The sequence below is a fragment of the Gobius niger genome (assembly GCF_951799975.1).
Source record: "Gobius niger genome assembly, chromosome: 23".
Lineage (NCBI taxonomy): Eukaryota > Metazoa > Chordata > Actinopteri > Gobiiformes > Gobiidae > Gobius > Gobius niger.
In genome coordinates this window covers 10824538-10849535 of record NC_136874.1, presented here as the reverse complement: position 1 = coordinate 10849535, position 24998 = coordinate 10824538, and the positions used below count along the sequence as shown (strand labels likewise).

General features: G+C 40.6%; 3 protein-coding genes and 1 long non-coding RNA gene across 5 annotated transcripts; 2 read left to right on the top strand and 2 right to left on the bottom strand.

Moving 5' to 3' along the window:
* Positions 1-364: 364 nt before the first annotated feature.
* Positions 365-12939, top strand: LOC306982096 (OX-2 membrane glycoprotein-like). Of its 2 annotated transcripts, none has more exons than XM_079581888.1 (7): positions 365-455; positions 893-1216; positions 6976-7305; positions 8520-8795; positions 9134-9235; positions 12132-12406; positions 12825-12939. In XM_079581888.1, exons 1-6 carry the CDS (start codon positions 383-385, stop codon positions 12134-12136), a joined length of 1110 nt encoding a protein of 369 aa, XP_079438014.1. In that variant the 5' UTR covers positions 365-382; the 3' UTR covers positions 12137-12406; positions 12825-12939. The 2 variants fall into 2 exon arrangements, with proteins under 2 accessions (XP_079438014.1, XP_079438013.1); XM_079581887.1 differs by having other exon boundaries at positions 12132-12516; positions 12825-12907.
* Positions 12940-14247: 1308 nt separating this feature from the next.
* On the bottom strand, positions 14248-15228 carry LOC306981910. Its single transcript, XR_013794157.1, has 3 exons — positions 14870-15228; positions 14672-14779; positions 14248-14600 (listed from the first exon to the last, which is right to left on the bottom strand). It is a non-coding gene; the product is annotated as an uncharacterized lncRNA (long non-coding RNA).
* Positions 15229-17533: 2305 nt separating this feature from the next.
* LOC306981863 (uncharacterized protein) lies at positions 17534-18811 on the bottom strand. Its single transcript, XM_079581588.1, has 4 exons — positions 18502-18811; positions 18169-18294; positions 18062-18096; positions 17534-17958 (listed from the first exon to the last, which is right to left on the bottom strand). The coding sequence occupies exons 1-4, from the start codon at positions 18653-18655 to the stop codon at positions 17662-17664; spliced, it is 612 nt and encodes a 203-aa protein (XP_079437714.1). The 5' UTR covers positions 18656-18811; the 3' UTR covers positions 17534-17661.
* A 2048-nt stretch (positions 18812-20859) lies between these two features.
* On the top strand, positions 20860-24735 carry LOC306981862 (splicing factor U2AF 35 kDa subunit-like). Its single transcript, XM_079581587.1, has 8 exons — positions 20860-20970; positions 21769-21856; positions 21978-22044; positions 23114-23163; positions 23395-23493; positions 23574-23707; positions 24300-24392; positions 24474-24735. Exons 1-8 carry the CDS (start codon positions 20927-20929, stop codon positions 24583-24585), a joined length of 687 nt encoding a protein of 228 aa, XP_079437713.1. The 5' UTR covers positions 20860-20926; the 3' UTR covers positions 24586-24735.
* The last annotated feature ends 263 nt before the right edge of the window (positions 24736-24998 follow it).

The following is a 24998-nucleotide window of genomic DNA, read 5'->3' as shown; positions in this document are numbered from 1 at the left end:
CTCATAATTACGGGCTTACAGGAGCGTGGACCATGCTGTGACTAACAAAAAGCCTCAACATTAGACATCAGTAAATGGTCGCTGTAGCCTGTTGATGCTCGGAGGTTTCTTTACCATAGCAACACCTTGTACACAATTGTTTATTCTTGCTTCCCTCCTTATTTCTGTACAGTGCAGAGCGACCGTGCCGACACAATGTGGCGACAGCTGAGGTGGTGACACTAGTCAGATCACTGGACCGCTGTAATAGTAAGTCTACACCACAGCTTTCATCCCATTGTGCTGTTTTTAGATGTTCGCAGACTGTTTTAGGAGATGATTGGGTTGAGACTGTTTTTTTTATTCCCGCAGCTGTGAGGGAAGCCTGCTGCCGGGGACTGCGATGTGTGGACCTGCCTGGCCCCTGTGTCTGCTGCTGCTCGGCTTTGTGCTTTCGGCTGTGTCACGGACCCTTGGTAAGGATGGGATCAATCATTGTGGAGCCTGTGAAAAGCTAATGACCAAGTCTAGAGAGTGGAGAGGAGCAAGCAGTGCTAAAATGATTGTGATTTTGATTGTTTTTCTTATGTTGATTGAAGAGCTTGTAGTTAATTTAGACTATAAAGCTAAACATATGGACCATCATCGGCAAAATCAAAACATTTGTATTGTAACCAAAATAATAGTATTGAAAAAGAACCAAAAAGAGCTGCAGAAGTTTATTTCAAGAACTTATTTTGAACTCTAAATCCAGCATTTTTAAATTTGAAATACTAATAATTAAAAACTTGATGATGAAAGCTTTACAGACAACATTTTAAGCTGGTTTTGTGGCTTATCAAGCAGGAATTAATAGTGACGTTCCATCCCTAACTTTTATCCCAATTAAAATTCCATATTTCTTTGTTTCTAGGTGTGGTCATTACCCCTACCGCTCCCACCGTCGAGGTTGGTCAGCCTTTGAACCTCAGCTGTGTCCTGACCACTCTTGGAGACAACACCATCCACCAAGTGCGCTGGCTCAACCCGCACAGTGAGACTGTGCTGGCCTACGAACCCCGCTCGCCCGCTCGCATCAGCGTCCAAGACCCAAATGTCCAACTCCAGTCTTCTCACCCAGGGACCAGTGACATCACTATCAAAACCGTGAGGCCAGGGGACGAGGGGTGCTTCCGCTGCGTATTCGACATCTATCCTAGAGGTCAGCAAGAAGGAAAGGCATGCATAACAGTCACTGGTAAGGCAATACTTTTGATTCACTTTATTACACTTTCTTACACTTGTCACATGAAAATGATGGATTTCTTTTGATTCTTTTGAACATAAAAAGCCGTGAAAATGGTCTCCATAACATAATCGTCTCGTGATTGAGACCCATAAATAGGTGGTGATTTGTTGTACATTTTGATTAAAGTGATAGTCTGAGGTCTGTAACAGTATCCTTGCCGTTCCAGACTTTTAACTTAATCATTTGGCTTCTGTTGCCAAGCTGTGACATCATCTGGATACCCGCGATAGTTTTCTGTGGGCAATTTCCTTAAATGTTTTTCTTTCTGTTTATTCTCCAAATGGAAAATCGCAAAATGTTAAACTTGATCAGGATTACATTTTAAAAGAACATTTTATTTACAGCCACAGAGATGACATTGAACTGGTTTTCAGTTGTAGTTTCATGTTGATGAACCTTGAAATTACAGGCATATTTTTTGGCATGGCGACGTGTAAACAAGCAGCAACTTCCCTCTCTTTTGCTACAGCGTAGTTTTTTTTTTTTACCTTTTTCTGCAACTGCCTGTGTGGTTTCTGTGTTCCACATTGTTTGATTGGATACTTTTGCTGTGTTTTTGAGGGGGTTTAGTGTAGAAGGCCGACATATCGGGTCGATATTTGGGGATTTTACAATATCAGCTATTGGCGAAAATGATTGCTCTTTCCAATGCAAAAAAACGAAAGTCTAAGTCAGGGCTTTAAACCGACAACTCTCTGGGCCTCAGGGGAGGTGAGAAACATCGCAATGAAAATCTTTTAGCTTCAAGTTTGTTGAACACAAATTTCTCTAAACCTCCATCAATATTGACATGCTGTATGTCATTTTGAAGTGCAGAATCTGGAGAATTCAATCGCTGAGTGCGTTTTGTATTTTTGATCGCTTTTGTATTTTTGATCGCAGAGCAAAATGCCGCAGCTAGTAACAATATGCTAATGCTAACGACAACTAATCAAAGCTGGGACAGAAACTGAATGGATCACCTAAAGGAATAAAATAAAATCGGTAAGTATTTGTTTTTCAAGGATTTTAGACCAGGCTTTTGGAAAAATCTGCCAATATCGGCCAAAAATATCGGCTGAGTATTTTGGCATCGGCCAATTAACATCTCAAAATATCGGCATCGGCCTCTGGTTTGGTGGATTTTCTTACTGCAGAGAGTCTTAGCTTATGAGCTAAAGACATTTGAGACCTACGCATTTCTTATTCTGAAACACTGAAGAGGCACCAAGAGCCTCCCACACCTGCAGCACAGTGGAGGCGTCACAAGAGGCGCTACAGGAAACAAAGAAGGGACAAACAAGGAGGTATCCGGGCAGGACTCACAGCTAAGCCACACATGCCTTCTGTCCTGACTATTGTTCTGGCTGATGGACGTTCACTGGAGAATAAAACAGATTAACTGCTAAGATCTTGCCAGAAGATGCTGAAAAAACTGTTGTGGAGGGAGCAGCGCAGGAGGAAGATGAAGGAAGAGGTGGAGCTGATCAGTGCAGGACACCACGCTCTGAAACAGGGACAAACCCAGGAGGCCGTGTTTCAGAGGATCACTGAAGGCCAGCCAGGTTTCCTCCGGGTGATACAGTTTCCCCGACCTCCAAAAACATGCTGGTCAGGTTGACCCACAGCGGTGGCAGCGGCTCAGTCGCAGTGGCTCAGGACTAACACCTGAACAATGACAAATAAAGCACTTCCTTACTTAGTAAATTCACAAGAACATTTTCAACTTCAGGCGTAGGTTCAAAATCTATTCATCCACATGCCACCAGGGTAAAGACGCCTGTAATGCTCTTTGTTTATTATCAGCAGCTTCCAATGGCATCTTGGAAAACAATGGAGTCATTCAAAACCAATGCATGCAAATGAGAGGACCAGAGATGATGACCCACTGGCGCATTGATTTGCCTTGTGTACGAAATGCGCGGTATAAATAAAGTTGCCTTGCCTTGCCTTGCCACTGCAGATGTCCCGGTGACTTCCTCTCAGCGAGTTAGATCACATTGTTTATTTGGTTGGGACAGTGCATGTAAATGAGACTCTTGCATGTAAACACATTACGCCGGATTGTTGCCGTGGGCTGATTTCCATTTGCTGTCCTCTTCTCGCAATCTCAAACCCTGGCCTATTGTACATGTTTTTAGTGGTAGGGGAAACCACCCGCAGACACAGGGAGAGCATGCAAACTCCTCACAGTAAGGCCTCGTCTGGTTGGGGATCAAACCCGGGAACCTTCAGCACTAGCTGCTGTGCCACCGTGCTGTTCTTGTTCATGTAATCAGTGAGTGCCATTACAATTATGTTTCTAATCCATTTCTTAAATGATTACCATTTTACTTCAATTCCATTTCTGTTCCATGTTTGCTCCTCTTGTTGCAAATATTAAACTAAATACAGGAGAGAAGAACACAACCATCAGATTGATCTCATTGAGGGATGGTCAGACCAACCCTATATGCAAACGCAGGATCAGGAACTTTCAGATAAGTCTTCGACACATCGAGCCTTTCATTTCAGTGGTTTGCCCTCTTCCAAAGGACAGACATGACTCTAAATGTGCTGCTGCTGTTGGGGCTGGTGGCTACAGTCACAGCTGGGAAGTATGTTTATGTACGATATCGGATGAACTGGCCTGAAGCACAGAGGCACTGCCTGGCCTACCACACCGACCTGGCTCCTCTAAGCAACAAATATGATCAAACTCTCCTGAACAAGGTGATTCCTGCGAAAGAGGTAACATGGATTGGACTGATGAGGCGCACCACTGACCGAACGAGGTGGATGTGGTCCGGAGGTTCAGAAGTGACTGAGTGCTTCTGGGGACTCATCGATCCCAATGGAATCACTACTGGAGAAGAAGTTGGAGTAATATACAATTATATGTGGGTGGATGTAGCACGTTTACAGCAGTTTCCTTTCCTTTGCTACAAGGTCCATGCCATCAGGAAGAGGTTGTCCTGGGATGATGCTCGCGAGTACTGCCGGGTGCACCACCATGACTTGGCGAGTGTGGCTTCAGAGACAGAGTTGATGCTGATCAAAAAAGAGCTGCGCAAAAAATTCTCCAGCTACAACGTCTGGATCGGGCTGCGTTTTTTGAACGGGGAGTGGATGTGGGTGGACGGACAACCCTTTAGGTATGAATCCTGGGGACCTTTAGCGAAACTTGTGGCTCCAGACATAGAGCTCTCATGTGGAGCGTTACGAATGGATGGGCAAAATCAAAATGCGGTCGGGGACGTGTTGATGCAGGTAGAGCAGATGTTGGGGTGGAACGCTCATGCCTGCTACCTGGAGCGACATTTTCTTTGCTACTGACCAAAATACTTACTCACTGTATCCATGATTGTCATTAGTAGTTAGTTTTTGTAAAGCAAGAAATCTGTAACTATTTTAATCAGTTTCAAAGTGCTCTTAGTTCTCTGTTATCGGCACATTTTGGTGTTTTATTGCAGATGTGTGTTCTTTTTGTCAATTATATCTACTATAGAAGTTGTAATGCCTGATATGATTTGATGTCTGCCTATATGTTTCAAGCAACTGTTAAAATTATTTTTGAAATATTAAAATGCTTCACACTACAGTGGTATAAGCCTTTCCTTTAATGATTCACATACAACACTTTTTAACTTCTTTATCTATTCATATTCTATGCTACAAAGGTAAAGAAGCCTGTAATGCTAACTATTTTTTCATCATTAGCAGCTTAAATGGCACCTTTCGTATTTCATTTGCATGCATTCAAAACCAATGCATGCAAATGAAAGGAAGAGGGATTATGGGATATCCGCTTCACCTTCCCTCTGCGAGTCACGTCACAACATCCAAATAATTTCCAACACCCTTTTCATACTAGTGTCTACAAAATGCAGAGACTTTGATGAGACAAATACTTGTTTGGTTTGAAGAAGTCAATGGAAAATGCTCATTGAAGAGTGGAATGCACTAGAAAGTAATTCTCTTTAACGGTTATTTTCTTGTCATTTAGCTTTAGTTTTTCCTCATTCCAATCATTAAACAATGCGTATTTTATCTTTTGTTGCCCTTGTTTGTTTTGTTATATTGTTTATTTGGTCGGGACAGTGCATGTTAATGAACACACATGAGACTCTTGCATGTAAACACATTACGCCGGATTATTGCCATGGGCTGATTTCCATTTGCGTCACCCTTCTCGCAGTCTCAAACCCTTGCCTATTGTAAATGTTGGATTGGAGTTATTAGCAAGTGTAGTTTAGCTTGGTGCAGTATTTGGCTGTGTTTGCCGACATGTCCAGTGTGCTAATCTGAAGCGGTTATTCCAAACAAAGTGATGTGGCCACTGGGTTAATCTGCAGCAGATGAGGGATTAGAGTCATGAGAAAGTTTCCTTGGGTTTTTTTTTTTTGACCAAATGGGCTGTTGTTGGGCAGTTCATACCCGGACCCTGGAAACTCAACAATGAAATCTTCTCGACTCTCTCTTATTGCGTCCCTTCTTGTTCTTTTCTTGTGTGTGTTTGCGTTATTGGAAGTCAGCAGGTCAAAGTTGTGGGCCTTGAGGTATGGTAGAGGCTGGGATTGCTGGTCCACATTATCCAGAGCTGCTTCTGCTGGTTTCATTTCATCTACAGTCTCCTCCAGACATGTGGGGACACTGACTGGTTTGCTGTGAGATTCTACACCTTCATCTTCTGAAGATTTAGGCTTGGTCTCCTTTTCTTCATGTTGTACAACGTCAGGTTCCATGGCCCTTTCTTTGACCTCTAGTGAACCAACATTAATCATTTCTGGTTCCTCTGAGTTCCTCTGCGCTGGCTGCTCGACTATATTGTCAAGAGGAGACTCTGTTTTGACCTCCTTCTCCTCAGCTTCTGTGATCGTTTCTTGAGGCTCTGGTGAACTGGCTTCCGTTGCTTTTCCTGAAGCCTCCTTTGAGTCCTGTAGCTCAGTCACCGTTTCTGCTGGTGCCTCAGGAGTGATTTCTGTGTTCACATCCTGCATGTTTAAAACACCTCGGGACAGTGAAGTGTTCATATGTAGCCTCTTTCTGGGAATTTAAAGCTTTGTCTGCAGATTTGGTACTGCAGTCACCACTCGGGTCAATCTTTGCCACATTGTCATTTGAAATGGTTTGCTGAGGCTGTGATGGAGGTCACTCTGTATCCAGGAGTAACTTTGCTTCAACTACTCGCTTCTGTGCTTGCATTTTGCTCATCTTCCCCATTTTTGAGCTTGGCCTCATACCCCTTTTTGTTTGTTTGTTTGTTTGTTTGTTTGTTTGTTTGTTTGTTTGTTTGTTTGTTTGACACACAAATCTCATATTCGGCTGCCTTTAGTCAAGATCTCCATGGCGACGAGCTGGAGACGTACCCACTTCCGTTATGCTTGTATCTTATTCTAGTCATTGGGTAAAATGTTACGCTGTGTGGCTTTAAACCAAGTATCTGTAATAAGGCTCTCTCTCAAAAATGAATTCTACCGTAATTATTAGCTTTTTTCTCATTATCTCGGTGGTTTCTGTCAACTTCCTCCAAAAAATATAGACATTTTATAGCTACAGTTTCAAGTCCCATAACAAGCACAGAGCAAAGAGCCCACCCATTGAGTTTGCCAAGGCGCTTCCTGCAATTAAACTATATTGTGCTTGTGTTGCGTCTCACACAATAGGATGCACTGTGCAAATGAATCACCCCATTTAAAAATCTTTAGTCACTGACGATTTATTATTATGTGCTTAATGTATCCCCTCAGGGAAAGTGGACCACAGAGGGAACCGGACGGCGATAGCTGGCAAACCCACGACCCTCTCCTGCTTGTACACGTTACCTGAGAAAGTGCACCAGGTTCTGTGGAGGAAGACGACGGTGCGTGGAGAGAGGACGACCGTGGCGTCCTACGCTAAAGATGGCCACCAGAGCATAGACGACGCGTTTTTGAATCGAGGGACGTTGAATAAGAACATTGGAGATTCTCAGCTGACCATACAGGAGGTGAAGATGGAGGACGAGGCCTGCTACACCTGCGAGTTTCATACGTATCCGGATGGGACGAGGAGCGCAGTGGTCTGCCTCTCGGTCTATGGTGAGTGCAGTGAGTGTAGTGTCATGAGCGCTGTATCCACAAATCAAATACCCAGTTACTGCTTTGAAATGGTTCAGGAAAACATTGCATTAATATCATAGTATTCAAGACAGTTATAGAATATTACAATATCTTCTCTTCTCCTGGTCATCGTGAACTCCGCCTAAGGCCCTTAGTTGCTGGGTTATAAGGTAGCCCACACGGAAACAGGCAGAAGACAGGGTTAGTGAGATGGTGGAATGTGTTCAAAACCAGTGCCAGTCCCAAACCTGGATAAACTGATGGGGTTACAATAAAAAGGGCAGCAAATAGATACAAATAGATAGCGTTCTACTCATTTTCAAGAGCTACAAACCAGTGTTAATTTTGACAACATATTTTATTTTAGTTTCAGTCTTCGTCTTTTGACTAAAATGTATTTTAATTTTAGTCAAGATTTAGTCCAAAAAAACTTTTCAATTTTAGACGAGTTTTAGTCGACTAAAATTGCATGTCAATTTAGTCGACTAAAATTAAGACTAATTTAGTCGATTATAATCATATTTAATAATTCATGGAGCTGTTTCCACATGAACAAAGCTGTTCATTTGGCAGTGAATTTACATGATCTGAGGCTCTTTCAGACGGTCAATAGAAGTTTGGATGATTTTAGTCTCTCCTTTTTTCATTTTTATTTAGTCTTATTTTAGTCGACTAAAATATCTGGACATTTTAGTCATAGTTTTAGTCTCATGAGAAACTTTTAATTTAGTTTTAGTCCAATTTTAGTCGTCAAAAATATCACTTTGACTAAAATTAAGACTAAATATTTTAGTCGACGAAATTAACACTGCTACAAACATTGAATACTATGATTGTTTTTCATGACATGCATAGTCATTCACATGATGCGCATCTCAGTTGTGACTCAGGAAAAGGAAGTTTTGCGTGTAAACAGAGTCAGAGTAGTTCTATATACAGTCTACGGTAGCACCGAGCTGACAGACTGACCTGCTGACCCTGCTGCACTGACCTGCTTCACACTGGGCTGTTTCTATCACAGAGAAAGTGCAGAATAACGGGAATAGTGTCTCTACAAGATGAGATGGTTACTGTCCTGAACACAAAGCCATAGTGTGGAGTGAAGTGATGTCCCTCACAGTCTGGGGTTTGCCGTCATGGTTTCAGCTACTGTACTTTTTCATAATCATCTACAAATTCCTCTGTTTTTCTAGTTTTGCCAAAGCCAGAGGTGAGCTACGTGACCCTCCTGACCGGTGCCATTGAAGCCAACTGCAGCGCTCAGTCCAAGCCGTCAGCCCAGATCACGTGGGACCTCGGAGGGGACAACAGGACGCTCGGCCCGCCTGTGCTGTCCTTTCATAACCAAAGCGATGGGACGACTACAGTGACCAGCACGGTGCTGTTGAAGGCAGGAGAGCTCAGTGACGTCAAGTGTGTCGTGCACCACAGCGCTCTGGACAAACCTCTTTCGGTGCCTCTAACTAATGGTACAAACTTATAGCATTTTGATATGTTTCAGCTCGCATTGGTGTTGTAGAATGTGACTGGAAAAGGCCATGGGTTCACAAAACATATTATTCCTATTTAAAGAATGTCAGGAAGTGAGGAAATACCACTTTAAATTTAGGTTTCCCAGAGAAAAGTCTGCATATTTTTAGTCTTTCAGCCTCGAGTAATTATGGCCGCTTTGATGGGGTCCCGAATCCTGTCATGTGGATTGGTGCAGGAAAGAATACTCTTCTTGTGTCTCACCCAGATGTGGACATACTTTAAGCTGTCGCCTAATTGCCATGTTGACCATGTGTTTACTGTGTGTGGGTTACAGTGAGCCCGGCGATGGTCGTGCTCCTGGTTGTGAGCAGTGTGGTCGCTGCTTTACTGCTGTGTCTGTGCGGCTGCCTCTGCAAGTGCTTTGTGTGCAATGACGGTAAGTGGAGAGATGGGCACAGTGGGTTCAGGAAGTTTGCAGGCCCCTTTTAATCTAAGAGTGCAAGCTTAGTGGCTGCATTGTGATTATTTTGTGCCAAACCAATGCCAAGATCAATGGGTTGACTTTTGAAATTACTATCTCTGTCACACACGATCATATTAAGTAAAGAACAAGCACAATATTGGGAAGAACAAACTTAGATGCTTGGTCGATGATTAATTTCCAATTCTAGACCGAGCTATTCCTTCTTAGTGCTACAGTTTGTAAAGTCATAACTTAAAAATAGTTGGTGCACTTCGCTGTAAGTCTAGCCCACCCTGGTTCTGAAATGCTTACCGTAAAAATTCTGGGAACTGAAAAGGGGCCAACAAAAACAGCAATGTCATCTGGCTACCACAAGCTGTAGTTTCACTTTTGAGTCACCTCATGCAAGGCTTTGAGTGCTCTATAGACACATATTTCTGATATAGGAGCACACGTGTCACACTTTCATTAATAAGCGGTGAGTTTTTATCATGTGACAAGTGCTGTGCAAGTGCCTCTTGTGAACGTGATGGCCTGAAATAGAAAACTGTGACTTTGAGGACACCTTGAAAGTGTGAGTAAAGAAGGTGGAGGTGGTCAAAGCAAACAGAATTTTTAACCAAGAGTGTCATTTTTGTCGTAGCGCATCGAAAAGGTGACTCAACGTGTGATATTCCACCGAGGCATGGCAGGACGGATAGGCGTTTTCTTATCAACACCATTTTCCCTAATCAGTCCTGCGTGGAAATGTTGTCGAATGGCCAACCTTCGACTTTTCACTGTTATCAGAATCCCTCGTCTCGACATCAAGGACTGAACTTTATCGAGGCAGTGACAGACGCTTTGGCTCAATCTGAGGTCGAGGGGAAGCAGAACAAAAGGGGTGGTCCCATAGCAGCAACACAGGAATTTGCATCTTTCCAAAGCAAACGGGCCTTGAGAAAGAAGTGGCTTTAGAGGTTACTTCAACACCGTCTTGGGAAAATATTTAGCCATTTTATAATTTACGTTTTGCCACTTCCTCACGGCGCCTCCTGCCTTTGTTTTAGGAGAGATAAGGATGTGCATATTTTTCTCCGTGGCAGACAGGCACAGACACATCAACAACCCCTGCGGCCAGAAAACAACATGGTGTGGGCAAAATGTTTAAGAGGCCTCCTTAAAACTTGTGATTTATGTTGTCGCACAGCAAAGCAACAGGCTTATTTGATCAAAACAGTTCGAATCGAAGTGCTACAGTGCTAATTGTGCAAAGTTAACGGACAAAAAGGCATGAATGATGAATAGAAAGCAGCACACACAGGGCTAAAGCAGGAATCCATGACAAACGCTCTCTGTCCCTGGGTTTAGTGCATACAGTAGGTTTGTCCCGGGTCAGTCAAGAGGACACTGGCTGTTAGTGTGACAGAATGCAGATGGAGGGAAAGAGGCAAGAAGCAGAGGGCTAAGAGCGGCCTAAAGCATGTGAGGCATTTGTTTTCTTTCTATTGCATCAAAGACAGACCAGTAGATTGTACATATTTTTAGTATCTGACGCACATTTTCCTGTTAAGTTATTTACATCTTTGCTGCATTAATGCAAAGAAGATGTCAGGGCTCTAGCTGTATGTACTGACCAATTTGGTTCTTGCCCACTTAAAAATCAAACCTACCACCCAGTGAACGATCCACACATTTATTTGTTTGCCCCTCTTCGTTTTCAGCCCCATGAACAACATTTAGGGTTTGATTTTCTGCTCAGGGGCACAAAAAGTATCCTAATTGTTTCATTCATCTGTTCATCTATCTAATTCATCTTCTATAACCTTTTATCATACCAAATATCATTTAACTTTCAACTTAATAGTAAAACAAGGATGTTATTATTATCATATAAATACAAAAATAAGATAATAGCTGCTGCATTAGCTGTAAACTCCTGATCCAATTGATCGCATTGGTGCGACTGAGGAAAACAAAACTTGCACTTTCACCCTTGCAAGATTTCAACTACCGCCTTCTGCTGGGAGACTGTTTACCTCACACAAATGTTCCTCTGGTAAATTTGCAGCCCATTCATAAAGAAATTACAATATTTTGCATGCGTTTTATCCACTTCAATCTAGACAACACATAAATCTCAGAAAACCAGCCAAAATGCCATAATGTATATTGTCCTTCCTGTCTGTAGCAAAAACAGGAAGAGTTGTGACTGTGTTTGACACAGTGTGTTAAGATGAAATGCCAGTCTGAGCCTTGTAATGTCTGCGGTGGCGGCCCGACTGGTATTGTGTTTTCTCACGTAGTAGTGTGGGCTTGTGTTGGTCCTTCCAGTAACTTAACATGGGTCTATTTTAGTCTGGGTCTGTGTGTTTTTGTGCGGTGCGGCTGAAGGTAGAATGATGGCACGACTACAATAGCAACAGATGAGAAAGTGTGTTTTTAAGTGCCGTGTTTCCAGCGGCACCGTAATCAGGACAGGAAGTTTGGAGGGAGTGACCACATCCTCTGTCGCAAACACTTGGAGGTAATGGTGAGGTCAATGAGAATATTTAATATACAGCGTAGCATAAAACAAGACCCACCTGCTCACCATTTTTACAACCCCTTGGCCGCCGAGTGTTGAGTGATTTAGCAGCTGAGTCAACGGACGCTAAACCACTTGAAGGCAACGTGTTACGACATTTGAGATCTGGAATGAGTTGCATTGCTGCCACATGTACGAGAAGGTGTGGCACGTGCCTAATTACAGCCCTGGAATGCACTGTGTCATAATTTCATGCACGTGGAAGTCCTGGATCCTGCAAGCAAATAACCTACGAGGCCTGTATTTTTGCACACTATTGTTTCGAGTCGCAGCTTAAAGTGTGTCTCTTCCTTTCTTTTCCAGACTGATTTGACCGGAGGTTATCGCTGCTGTTTTGAAGGACTTCCTCTAATCCTCTTCATACTTTGCCGAGCTCCAAACCACTACACCTGGACCGTGTGACTGGGAGCAGAACTGAGAAAGGAACTGAATACACTATTACACACCTACACAACCTCAACTTAACAGAACTACTATCTTTTAAATAGAAATACAAGCCTCAGTAAGAAATAACAACCGGTATTTTATTTCAGAGTGGCCTAAGCATAGACCCAAAGTGGCCTGAGCATAGACCCAAAGTGGCCTGAGCATAGACCCAAAGCGGCCTGAGCATAGACCCAAAGTGGCCTGAGCATAGACCCAAAGTGGCCTGAGCATAGACCCAAAGTGGCCTGAGCATAGACCCAAAGTGGCCTGAGCATAGACCCAAAGCGGCCTGAGCATAGACCCAAAGTGGCTTGAGCATAGACCCAAAGCGGCCTGAGCATAGACCCAAAGTGGCCTGAGCATAGACCCAAAGCGGCCTGAGCATAGACCCAAAGTGGCCTGAGCATAGACCCAAAGTGGCCTGAGCATAGACCCAAAGCGGCCTGAGCATAGACCCAAAGCGGCCTAAGCATAGACCCAAAGTGGCCTAAGCATAGACCCAAAGCGGCCTGAGCATAGACCCAAAGCGGCCTGAGCATAGACCCAAAGTGGCCTAAGCATAGACCCAAGCCAGTATGAGTAAGCTCTGCAGAGAGAGGTGTTATTTTTAGCTATGACAGGACATGCAGAATAGAAAGTTGCGGTCACGTTTCTGTAATCTGTAGCCAAATCGAGTGTGTGAAAACAGTGTTATACAAGACACGTGTACAGCTGCAGCTAAAATGATGACCTAGTCACTGACGCTATTGAATATGTATATCAAGGACTTTTATTGATCTATGTACAGTAAATAATGGTGAATTTATTTTTGTTATTAAATGTTATCGCTTTTTTTTACTCTTTACAGCTTTGAACCCATACGTTTATGTCTTTTTTTCAAAAGAGAAGCCAGACATGTTGTGCCAGGAGGTTTCTTTTTTTGAAAACGTGTGCTGCCATGTTGTGTCAGTCTGCTCTTCAATCACTAGGGGGCAGCATATTCCAGTATTTAGAGCACACACGTTCCACAGGCACAGCTTAAGATTTGAACACTGTGGAAAATAAGTCACTCTAAACATGCGTTGATCTTTTCCCTCCCAATTGGATTGAAAAACTGACACACAAAGCATCATTAGACTGTGATAGTTCAGTTTATGGTTCGAGATGGAACACATGAGCGTTTAAGCACCTTCAAAACCACGAAGGTAACACCGCCCACGCGCGCGACTTCACTGCTCTGATTATGAACTTTTCCAAATAGACTCACGCCAGAGCTGTGACCGAGGTCTTGTTCATACAATGTTTACGTCTTTGATGTAAACACCATACTGCACAATAGTACAGCAAACTCACAGTTTTAAATATAGTTTACTAGCACAATACATTACAGCCAGCTACAGAATGATTTTAGCTCTTTAGGAAACATTACTCAGATGGGGGAGTGCATCTGTACTGAACTGAGAGTAGCTGAAGTATTTACTCAACTAAGAGTTACTTTAAAATCATTTTACTCAAGTAGAAGTAAAAAGTAGAGGGCCAAATATGTACTCAAGTGAGAGTAAAATAAAATACTTGGAGAAAATTTAACTTGAGTACTGTGAGTACTGAGTAACTGAGTGTAAAAGTGACAAATTACGAGAGACAAGACGTGTAATTATGTTACGATGTTTATATTTTAAAAGTAAAATCCCATAGAAAGCATATAAAAAGGAATTATTATGAAGAAGAATCAAGTAACAAAACACAAAATACATCTTTTAACTCATCAAAATGTAGATTTGTCACTTTAAAATTTACTCACAGTGGCACAAGTTACTAGTTTTGTGCTCGAGTATAGATACTCTAAATATTACCCAAGTGGAAGTAGAAAGTACTGTACTCACAAAAGTAGTTTTTAGTCTTACCTGAGTAAATGTAATTGAGTACATGATCATGTTAGATAGATATGGCCTATTAGGAATATAAAATGAAATTACAAACTAGGAAGATAACTAGAGATTCAAATGACTTTTATTGAGTAATGTTTATTCTGTGCAGTGGGAGGGCGATAAGGTGTTGATGGTGACATATTCTTTCCACTTAAAGTGAAGGTAACTGACTTGTGGTTAAGTTCAACTTCCTCTTCAATGAAATCAGTCCGCCTTAAAACAAGAAACAACTCTTAACCCATTTTCAAAAGCTACGAGGCCTGTTTAGTTGAAGGAAAAAAATAGTTTATCAGTGTACAAATCTAATACCATTTAAAGTCCAAATCCATCGACGCGCAGACACATCACAGGTCATTGTCGTAAATATGAACAGTCTGTTTTGTGTGTAGAACGTTTGGGCTTGAGCACTTTTTTGCCACAGCTCTGGACTTTGCTGCATCTGTGGATTAAAATCAGATTCAAATAGTTCATTAGGCATTTTTTTTGTATTATTATGTGTTTGTATCATACCCTTGCATTTTTTTAATATGACATAGACACTGAAGATGACAATGAAGAACACAATCATTCCAATCAAGTAGAACAGAGAAGACCAATCATTTAGATTATATGGAGCATCTGCAATGAAAGAAGTCACATACAGCCGTGTAAATAACAATGCTACAGTCAGTTTGAGGTATTTGTGGTTGCTCAAATCAGAATGCTTACCTATGACGAGGACATGGATGAAGTGACTTGCAGAGTTACTACTTTGACACTGGTATTGTCCCGAATCACTACTGAGGATTTTGTGGAAGATCAAAAAATATAATGCTTCGAATTCATCCGTTTTTATCCACTTTGTTGTCATTCGGTCACTTATTTTCAAACTCATGAAGCCCTCGGTTTCTTTTTTAAACCAGCTGACGCTTATGCTTCTACAGACTTTAACAGGACAAGAAATCTTCAGTGGATATCCAGCTGTAGCATTATACATTACATCACGATGGACTTTCACTTCACTTGTACAAACTGTCACTGTAAGACAAGACGAGAACCCCACGGTCAGAGAGTGTTGTGGCAATTAATAATGGAAGATTTCTTTGCTTATACAATAGTAAGCGAAGCATACTTTTATAAATGCTGTGTGGTTAGAGTCTGTTCTTACCTAGAGAAAGTTGAATGACATGGCCCATAACGCTTCCACTACGACACTGATACTGTCCAGAATCTGAACTGAGCACAGTTTGAAATACTAAAGCTGATCTTCCTTCAGCTTCATTTAATGTTTTCCACTCAGTAGAAACACGGTCACCCAGGTTTACAGGTGTATACTCTCTTGTTTCACGTTTAAACCATGTGACTGTAGGGACAACGCCATCACAGACACGGACAGGACAGAAGATCTTCATTTCCACTCCTTCAAAAGCTTTATATGCTGTCCCGCGGCGGACTCTGATTACAGATTCACACATTGAATCTTCATCTGCAAGAGATAATGAAAAAATAATCTGGTTTCGGACCATTATATTCTCAAATATTTTTGTTGCCGATGTTACTTATGCCGTTATGCTCCTTTTTCTGCACTGAACTACGTTAACACCAGTATAAGTATAAATATCATAAAACAAGACTTACTGTCTGCATCCAGAGGAAGGACAAATGCCACTAACATGGACAGTCTCAAGATGTTCACATAGACTGACATGACGCCAACTGAGTTGTGAATCTGTAAAGCTTTGAGTGAAAAACTTCACAAGGGACCACAGTTTATTTCCTGTTGAAGAAAATGGGGTCTGTAGTTCGCCTAAATGCAATTATGACACAAAGCTTTTTACTTTGTAAAACAAGTTATATATAAACGTGAAACTCGGAAAATTTTAATATCGTTAAAAAGTGCATTGGTTTCTGTAGTTTGGCTTGAAATGTGAAACTAATACATGATATACTTATTACATGCAAAGTGACATATGTATAGCCTTTATTTGTTTTAATTTTGATAATTATGGCCCAAATTAAAAAACTTTGCATGTTATGAGTGTACATCATATGTTAGTTTCACATTTTGAGTTGAATAACAGAAATAATTGCAAATAAGAAAGATATAATAATTTTCTGTGTTCCAACTGTGCTATATGTGCTCTGAAAAGTATCTGGGACCATTAATCAACCATAACAAATTACAACACAATCCTGTGAATGGGACAAGTTCTGAAAAGCATGTGATGAGGGATTTTTGTATATATGAATTTCTTGGCAGGAATATTTTACAAACAGCAGGTGGCAACTCATGGTTATGTGAAGCTTTCCTTGCATCAGTTATGGTCATCACATTAAATTTACTCTCAGACAAAAACAAACCCTTTTTGAAGTTTTTATTACTCATTGTGCATAAGATGCCTCTGTTAACTATTACTTGCTTGCACATTTTCCAAATTATTTGCACCCCGTGTTCTTGAGAGTTGATGTGACATGTGAATTTTTCCATTGTGATATCAATAAAGTTCTATCTTTAAAAAAAAAAAATGTCATCAAGGGTGTTGTGGCAGAGGATGGTGTCCTCATGAAAAGTCTCAGCAATGGCTTGACATGACCTTTTTTGCTGACGGGCCACTGTGGCTTTAATGGTTGTCAAATGTAAAAAGCCACGTAATTAGTAATGCTGGTTTAAAGCCATCTTCCCACATCATGTAAATATACCTGTGTGATTCCCTGTATACGATTGGTCCGTATTTATTAATCCCCGCCCACTTGATTAATTGATTGGCTAAGAACTCACGTCAGAGCACGTGTTAGCCGCAACAGCTCTCATGCTAGCCCAATGTGCGGCATTATTTTCTTTGATTAGACTTGCGTATTTCAGGTTTGTTTTCTGAATTAATTTTGATTCACAATAATAATGATTCAACACAAGAATGCGCAGTAGAGTAATATAAGGAAAATACAGAGAAAAAATTACATATGCGATAATTTATTAGAAATAGCCTATTTACAAAAAAATATGTATTATTATTATAGTAACTTTTTAACACTGGACACGTATGAGCTGATGGCCTGTGTCCTACCTCAAAAACTCCAAAAGAGTTGTAGTGTTAAAATGTCAGTGTCACTTTTAATCAATTAAAATTCAGTTAAAACAGAAATTAATGATTTGTCTGCCTTCATAAGATTCATTATTTAACCTCACAACTGTTATGCACGATATTAGAAAAATACCTGAATAAAAATATATACAGGTGTGTTGCCTTTTGCCATTTCTATAGGATCTGGCTTTACGTTAAGAATCATAACATAGAATGAAGACAGGATATTTTGTTGTTCTCACTCTTCTGCCTAAAAAATATAAATGTATTAGCTATTTAGACTTGACTGAATGTTCATTTTGAAGGTCAGTGTTCCTTGTGGTTTGATTTAGTCCTTTAAATCCATTGTTCTCTAATCAACATTCCCCATAGTTGTTATATGTCAAATTCATCACAAGTTCTTTGGAGAAGTCAAAACAAGTAACTGTCCTCTCTCTTTTAGGAGACCCGAATGGCTGCATATTCCGAACTCTCGTCCACTGTAGTCCTGGCCCGTGGAGAAGCCCCCGCCAGATGCTGATGGTTCAAAGCTGCATAGACAACAGAGCTCCCCTGTTCTACCGGACCGTTCCTTTGCTCTTCCATCTGTCTGTAGTCGTTTCTCAGAGGGGGAGCAGAGGGAGACTTTGCTTTCCTGCTGGTCCGGTGAGATGGGGTTCCACAGGGGCTTGGTCTCGGTAACGCCTGGTTGCTTGAGTGATGGACACGCTGTTCGATCATGGGGACGTCCATGTACTGTAAGTATTAAAATGAAAGTGTTTTACAACTGTCACATCAAGAATCTGGAAGATGTAAGATAAGAACTTCATAAATGAAATAATTGCTTATGATGAAATACCTGGTTTTCACTTTGAGTCTGTTTCTTTCGTCCTCCTGCCGTCAAACAATATGCTTTACTCATAGTTTGTTTAACATATGCTATAACTGGATTTCTGTCGTACTTACCATTGCATCCTCGCATTGATATAACAGAAATAACTATCACTATGAGGACAAATCCCCCAATTCCTACAGCAGTGTACAGGTAAAGCCACAACTGTGTCTCGTTTTGGACATCAGGGAAAGTGTGATCTGAAAAACAGGAAAATGCAAACAACCATCAGCAAGGAGGAAGAGAATGTGTTTAAGATTTAGAAATTCGACATTCTCACTTGTTTGATCTTGTAGTGTCGTATTAACATCTGCAATGTCCCCTAAAATAGTAAAGATTTCTTATTAATTTCATTATTATAAAAGCTTACAGTTGTGCGTTACAGAATATACAAACTTCTATCTCACCAGTGACATGGACCATAATGGTATGCCCCACATTGTTTCCAGCTCGACACTGATACTCTCCTCTGTCAGACTCTTGGACATTTTCGATGATAAAATAAGATATTCCTTCAGAATTGCCTTTTATTTCCCACTCTGTTTTAACGCGGTCACTCATGTTCACAGGTTTATAACCATCTGTTTCATGTTTAAACAAGGTGACTGATGGTGGAGAGTTGTCACAGAACGAGACTGGGCAGGAAATCTTTAGTCGATCTCCAACTGACACATTATGACTTGTGTCTCGTCGCACATGGATTCCAAGTTCACAATTTCCCTCTTTATCTGTAACCAACAAAAAATATAATCATGTCTCACTTTCATTGATCAACCACACGTTATTATTTATTCTCTGTTATTTTTGTTCCACACTCATACAAAATTGTGCTTATAATTATCTATCACCAAGATCAAATTTCTTCTTTCTCATAATTAAAAAAGTGACATGACACTGTATTGTGTGGGTGAGTTTTGAAAAAAAAAAGAAAAAAAGTACAGTAATTGGAAGAAAATGTGTTCGTTTGTACATAATAGGGTGCATGCCCCCACACTCACTCCCTCATACTATGGAACAAATTAGAAAGCACTTAATATTCTTGCATAACTAAAAAGATTCACCCCATTTACATTATGAATCACAGTAACTGAAAGTCTTAATAAGTGTTTATATTAATATTGGTTCAGAAAAATGAATTGAAGCTTGTGTGTTTTTACATTTATTTATATACATTTTACTTTGCCAAATCTTTCTTGTTTTTACTTTATAGTTCATTTGATTAATATTGTTTCCTAGATAGATAGATAACTTTATTGTCATTCAAGGTAAAAACATAGAAACTGCGTACTAAGAATGAAATTTCGTTGCCAATGACCCTGCATGTATTTTCGATATTTAGCTGACATTATAAATCTGAAAAGAGGAACACTCATACAGTACAAAGACGTAAGTCAGTAACCAGGCTAATATAAACAAACTTACTTTGAGCGCTCAAAGAGAGGAACAGCACTGCCATCACAAACAGCCTGAAAGTCCAGTCGTGATGGGAAACCTTCATCTTGTCAGGTCCTGGGGTAGATTTTATCATCTGCCACATCCAACAAGTCCAAATGGCAGAAGTTTCTCCAAGTACATTTTAAAGGTTCTGAGGCTGATGCTGTTTCATGCGTTGCTTCCTCTTTCACTACCTCAAGTCAGTTTCCCCCAGAGTTTCAAGCCGACAGATGCAGTACATTTGTGGGCGGTGATTCTTCTGCAGAAGGTATAGGGGGGCTTCCCATTAAAAAACAACCCCAAGCCCCTCATTTATTTGCTGCAAATCGTGTGACTTAAATGCACATTTAACCTGATCGGGTTTGGGGGGGGTGACGCTGACTTCCTTTCCATACCTTTCATGTATGTCTTGCAAACGAGTGCGGCTGCGTGTGCATAGGTGCTGTGGTTTTTTGGAGGAAGACTGTACACTGTGCTTTAAAGAAAGTGTTGAATTATATGACCTCACAAACAACTGGGTGCAAATTATGTGGTTACTATCAGCTGGTGTCATCAACTGTGCGGACAGCCAACAGGTAAAGCGGTCAACCTGTTGAATGGCCCACATACAAACCAGATTCAACAGGGTAGAGTAGAGCAGCAGATTTTTACTCAAGTAAGAGTAACTTTACTTGGACAGCACTTGGAGAGAATGCTACTGAGAAATGTGAGTGCTGAGTAACTGTTTGAATGTAAAAGTCTGAAGATAATATTAAATAATTTGAAAATCCTAATCTTTCCAAAGAAAATGACAGAACAATATATACAAATATACATTTTTTTTTGCTCAAGGCAGAGTTCAGATACTTCATTATAATATTACTCAAGTAGAAATAAAAAGGACCATATGATATAGTCTAAAAAGTGCAGTTACTTCAAAAAGTTATTCAAATATATGTACCTGCTCCACCAAAGACTAAAGGGCCTTTGGTGAGCTTGGGTAGACATGCTTTGGGATCAGTCAGTCAAATATTATTTCCAAATTTACAACAACCATAGTTGAGCCAAGTGATAAAAAAAAGATGAAGAAGAAAATTATTTTCAAATAACATGTAAAAAAAAAAAACAACTCAAGTGTGTTTAATCTGTCTTGGGATCATGTATTTATTTTTTCACATATTTGGCCGTATGAATATATTAAGAATATAAAATCCCATACTACCTTATTCAATGTATATGTAGGTAATGGTATAAGTAAAAAAAAAAACAGATTGTATATTGGAAATGACTTGTTGGGGAGCTCATTGTTTATATTGAGCAACAGCGCACTCAAGTGGCTAAACATGTTCACTGCAGACCCAATGATTACAGCACGTACGTACGCAGTGACGTACGGCCTTACGTTCCGGCGAGCCGAAAATGGCGGAGTACCTGGCATCCATTTTCGGCACTGAGAAAGACAAGTAAGTTAATTTTGCATCTTAACGTTTGATTTGCTGAACTGCAATTGTGTGATCAAATAGTTTATGCAATTCTACAGCGTATATTCCATCGAGGGTTATTTATGCACTTTATAGCCCGATAAATGCGTAACTCGGGCCGCCGTGTGCCCAGAGAAGCTAACGCGTTGAATGAGAGACTCGCAGGAACCTTAGCTAACCTCAGGGAGCTGCAGCCTCTTCCCATATGTTTCGCTTTTGCAATCCCTTACGCTATTCTGTTTTAGTTCCGCATTCACCATTTATTCTTTTGTGCGGGGCTTTGCAGTAATAATCCATTTCAAGTATCTTTTGGGAGGTATTTCGCAAAGTGGGCGGACTGTAAGTTCCTGTCTTGCTCCACCAGTGGAGAGCAGCAGAAGGCGCTTTTGGAGGGAATGCTAGGTGTTCAAATAAGACGTTTGAAAGTTGCTGAAAATAATGTTTATGCGCCTTTACACTGTGTTTAGCAAGCATTCAACTCGAACTATTATCGTGAGTCAAACTTGGAGGTTTTAGTTTTTAAGAATTGGCCTACAAATACGGTGCTTGGTTATTCGATTCCTGTTGGTGTACCGAAATCATGCAGTTTGATAGTGCTGTTGCTCAAAACGTAGTGGATGTTGCTTCCTCACATCTGTTTAATAGAAGAAGACACTTGCATGAACTATTTGTGGTTGTGAAATATTCATGAGCCATTTCTGCAGCAGGGATTAAAACGATTAGCCCTACGTGTCATCTAGCCATGGGCGTTTGATTCATTTATTCTCTTATAATTTTTAGAGTCAACTGTTCTTTCTACTTCAAAATCGGAGCATGCAGACATGGGGACCGCTGCTCAAGATTGCACAACAAACCAACCTTCAGCCAGGTGAGTCTTTTGTGTATTTTCTCTCAATATATTTATTCTTCATTCTGTTTTCACGTTTTGTCAAGTGATATCCAGGCGTAATAAGCTCTAACACATGCAGATTGTGTGCTTGTATTTGCAGACTATCTTGATTCAGAATATCTACCGTAATCCCCAGAACAGTGCTCAGACAGCGGACGCCTCTCGCTGTAAGTAATCTTTATTTGTTACATGGGAATATAGTGTTGTTGTTATGGCTTTTCAACTGTTATATAACACTTTTGGCACATCCGTTCAGTGAATGGGTGATATGTTATCTCTTATTAGATGTAGACAAGCAACAATAAACACCTTGTCCCTGGCGCACATGACAAGAGGCATGTCCGGTTGACTTGCCTCTACTATTACATATCAGTGTAACACAAGTGACCTGTGGTTGATTACTCCTCAATATTGATAAAGCTATCCATTTATTTGAGACTAATAAAACTCTAATAACCCTTTGAAGGCAGGTGGGTGTAGTGCTTTTTGTGGCCGTATGTGTTTTAAAAGTCATTTTCATTTGCCATTGTCAGTAACGGGTACTCAAATTATTGTTTTTCTCCCCTTATGAACCAATTTGAACAGTGTGAACTCGCTGAACTGAATTATATTGTGACAGAATCCCTATAATCCTCTTTGTAGCTTATTTGACTGAAGCTTATTGTGAGGTTTTATTTTTTTTTCTTTCTCTTGTTACATATTAGAACATCTAAAAAGACATACCAAAAAAAAAACATTCGAAACTCTTTGTAGTTTGTAAAGTTCCAGAAAATCTAATCCAATTTTTTCTTCCCCAGCTCTAAGCTTTGGTGGATGTTTGTCACAAAAGTTTACGTTTTGTATTTCAGACTATTTCCCTCTTGAACATTTACCTTCATTACCTTCAAATCTCTGCCCAGTCTGCCGATGGTTTACACTGTAAGTCTTCCTTTTATCTGCAGGACCCTCTGGCATTGACTGTTTTAAAATGACACATCCCAGTCAATAGGACCTAATTTTACTTACGGCAGGACGCGCCATTTCATTTTCTGGATGTAGATTGAATACTACATGCTGTTTTGCATGTTTGTTTTAAGCCCATTGCTGACTGATGTGAAACATGTCATACAATATTATTTTTTCTGGTGAGAATTAAAGAAAATTGTTCCTACAGATGGTCCGTGCTAAGCAGTTTCAATAATCAGTTTTCAGCTGAATTTGGCACCTTGTGCTTAACTTTGTGCTGACGTTTTGTAGGCGCTGTCAGCGATGTGGAAATGCAAGAGCATTATGACGAGTTCTTTGAGGTCAGTAACATTTTGTGCTCGTTTGCCATGTCCTTGTCCCACTTTTCAATTAATGACGTCACATTAACATCACCACTTATCTGCCTGTGAAAACATGGCTGCTGATTTGATACACGTCTGTCTGACTTTTGAGATGGCATTGAGAGTCTAAAATCAAATGAATCTGATTAGATTTTCACATCTCATCAGCATTTTTTAATGTTGCCTTGTCATGCTGTTGTGTTAAAATAGGAGGTGTTCACAGAGATGGAGGAGAAATATGGAGAGGTGGAAGAAATGAACGTTTGTGACAACCTTGGTGATCACCTTGTGGGCAACGTTTATGTCAAGGTGACAAATGTCTTTAAAGTACACCTTTTTTTTTCTAAATGTGGCTCTAAAAGTACATTGTTGTTTATGCAAATGTGTAGTTTCGTCGTGAGGAAGATGCAGAGAAAGCAGTCATGGACCTGAACAACAGATGGTTTAATGCGCAGCCCATCCATGCAGAACTCTCTCCAGTCACTGACTTCAGGGAAGCCTGCTGTCGACAATATGAAATGGGGTTAGTATCACTTTAATTCAGTGATGGGTGAACTCACACCCAATGCTCTTGGCTCAATACAAGCATGTTTTTCATGGAACATCTTGTGTGTGCAGATTCTTAGATTGGAGGCTTATTACTCAGTTTACAGTGATATTAACCAAGGCCTTTGCCCCTTTTTCACAAGTTGTAAATGTTCAGTCTAGTACAGATTTAGAGTAAGAAAGGTTATTTTATGAGATTTGATAAATCGTCGCAGACTTCTGTAGCTCATAAAGCACTCGTCCACACCACCAGCCCTTGAAGAGCATCTTCCAAAGCTAAACTGTGTCATGATTATCTTGTGATTTTTTTTTTTTCCTTGAGCCTCCTCAGCTGTTTTTGATCTAGGAGCTTGTTGTTGTAGGTAGGAAGTCAAGCCATGGTACTTATTATAAACGTCGAATGAAATAAACACCATTCTGGAAATTGGTGCTGGTAACTTTCCACTGGCTGTTGTGGGCTTGGCTCAGATGTGCAGATAAACTAAGCTGGCCTTGTACCGAACATTCGTTTTGGTTTTTGGTACAGACGGCAGACTTAACTTTAACCCTTTTTGTGCTGGATTTAACAGGGAATGCACTCGTGGTGGGTTTTGCAATTTTATGCATCTCAAACCAATTTCAAGAGAACTTCGAAGGGAGTTGTATGGACGCCGAAGGAAAAGGTAAAAACTTTTTTTATATTTTTAATGACTATTTATAATGAACAAACAAAAGCACATTGACTTTTTTTGATGTTCCACCAGGCATAGATCTCGCTCGCGTTCTAGAGAGCAGCGGCGCTCTCGCTCCAGAGATCGGCGGCGGGACCGTGAGAAGCGCAGATCGAGGGATCGGGAGCGCTCTGGACGGTTCTAGGAAAAAGACCCACATCTAGCCCAGTTACACATAGCTGTAACAACAGTTATTTTCTTTATTTTTGTGAATTGTCAAGTGTTTTCCTTTTATTCCCTTTTTTAAATAATGAGCTTGTGTCGCTTTCACAATAAAAAAAAAAATGAATTTGTACCTCTGCCTTTTCTGTGAGTTATTGAGAGATATACATAACATTTATTTATTGTGCAGTTATGGCTGAAGGATCATCTGGAGTCTTTAAAAAACGGCTTATGAGGAAAACATTGCTTCTGTTTTTTTGTCTGGGGAAGGTGATAAGTCGTCATTGCTCTGTGAAGTGTTCAAGCTGCGTCTCACGAGCGTCGTTTGAAGCCGCGTGTGCCAATAAAAAGTAAACACATGCTGCACACTATTTGTACACCACTGCCTTTTCCCAA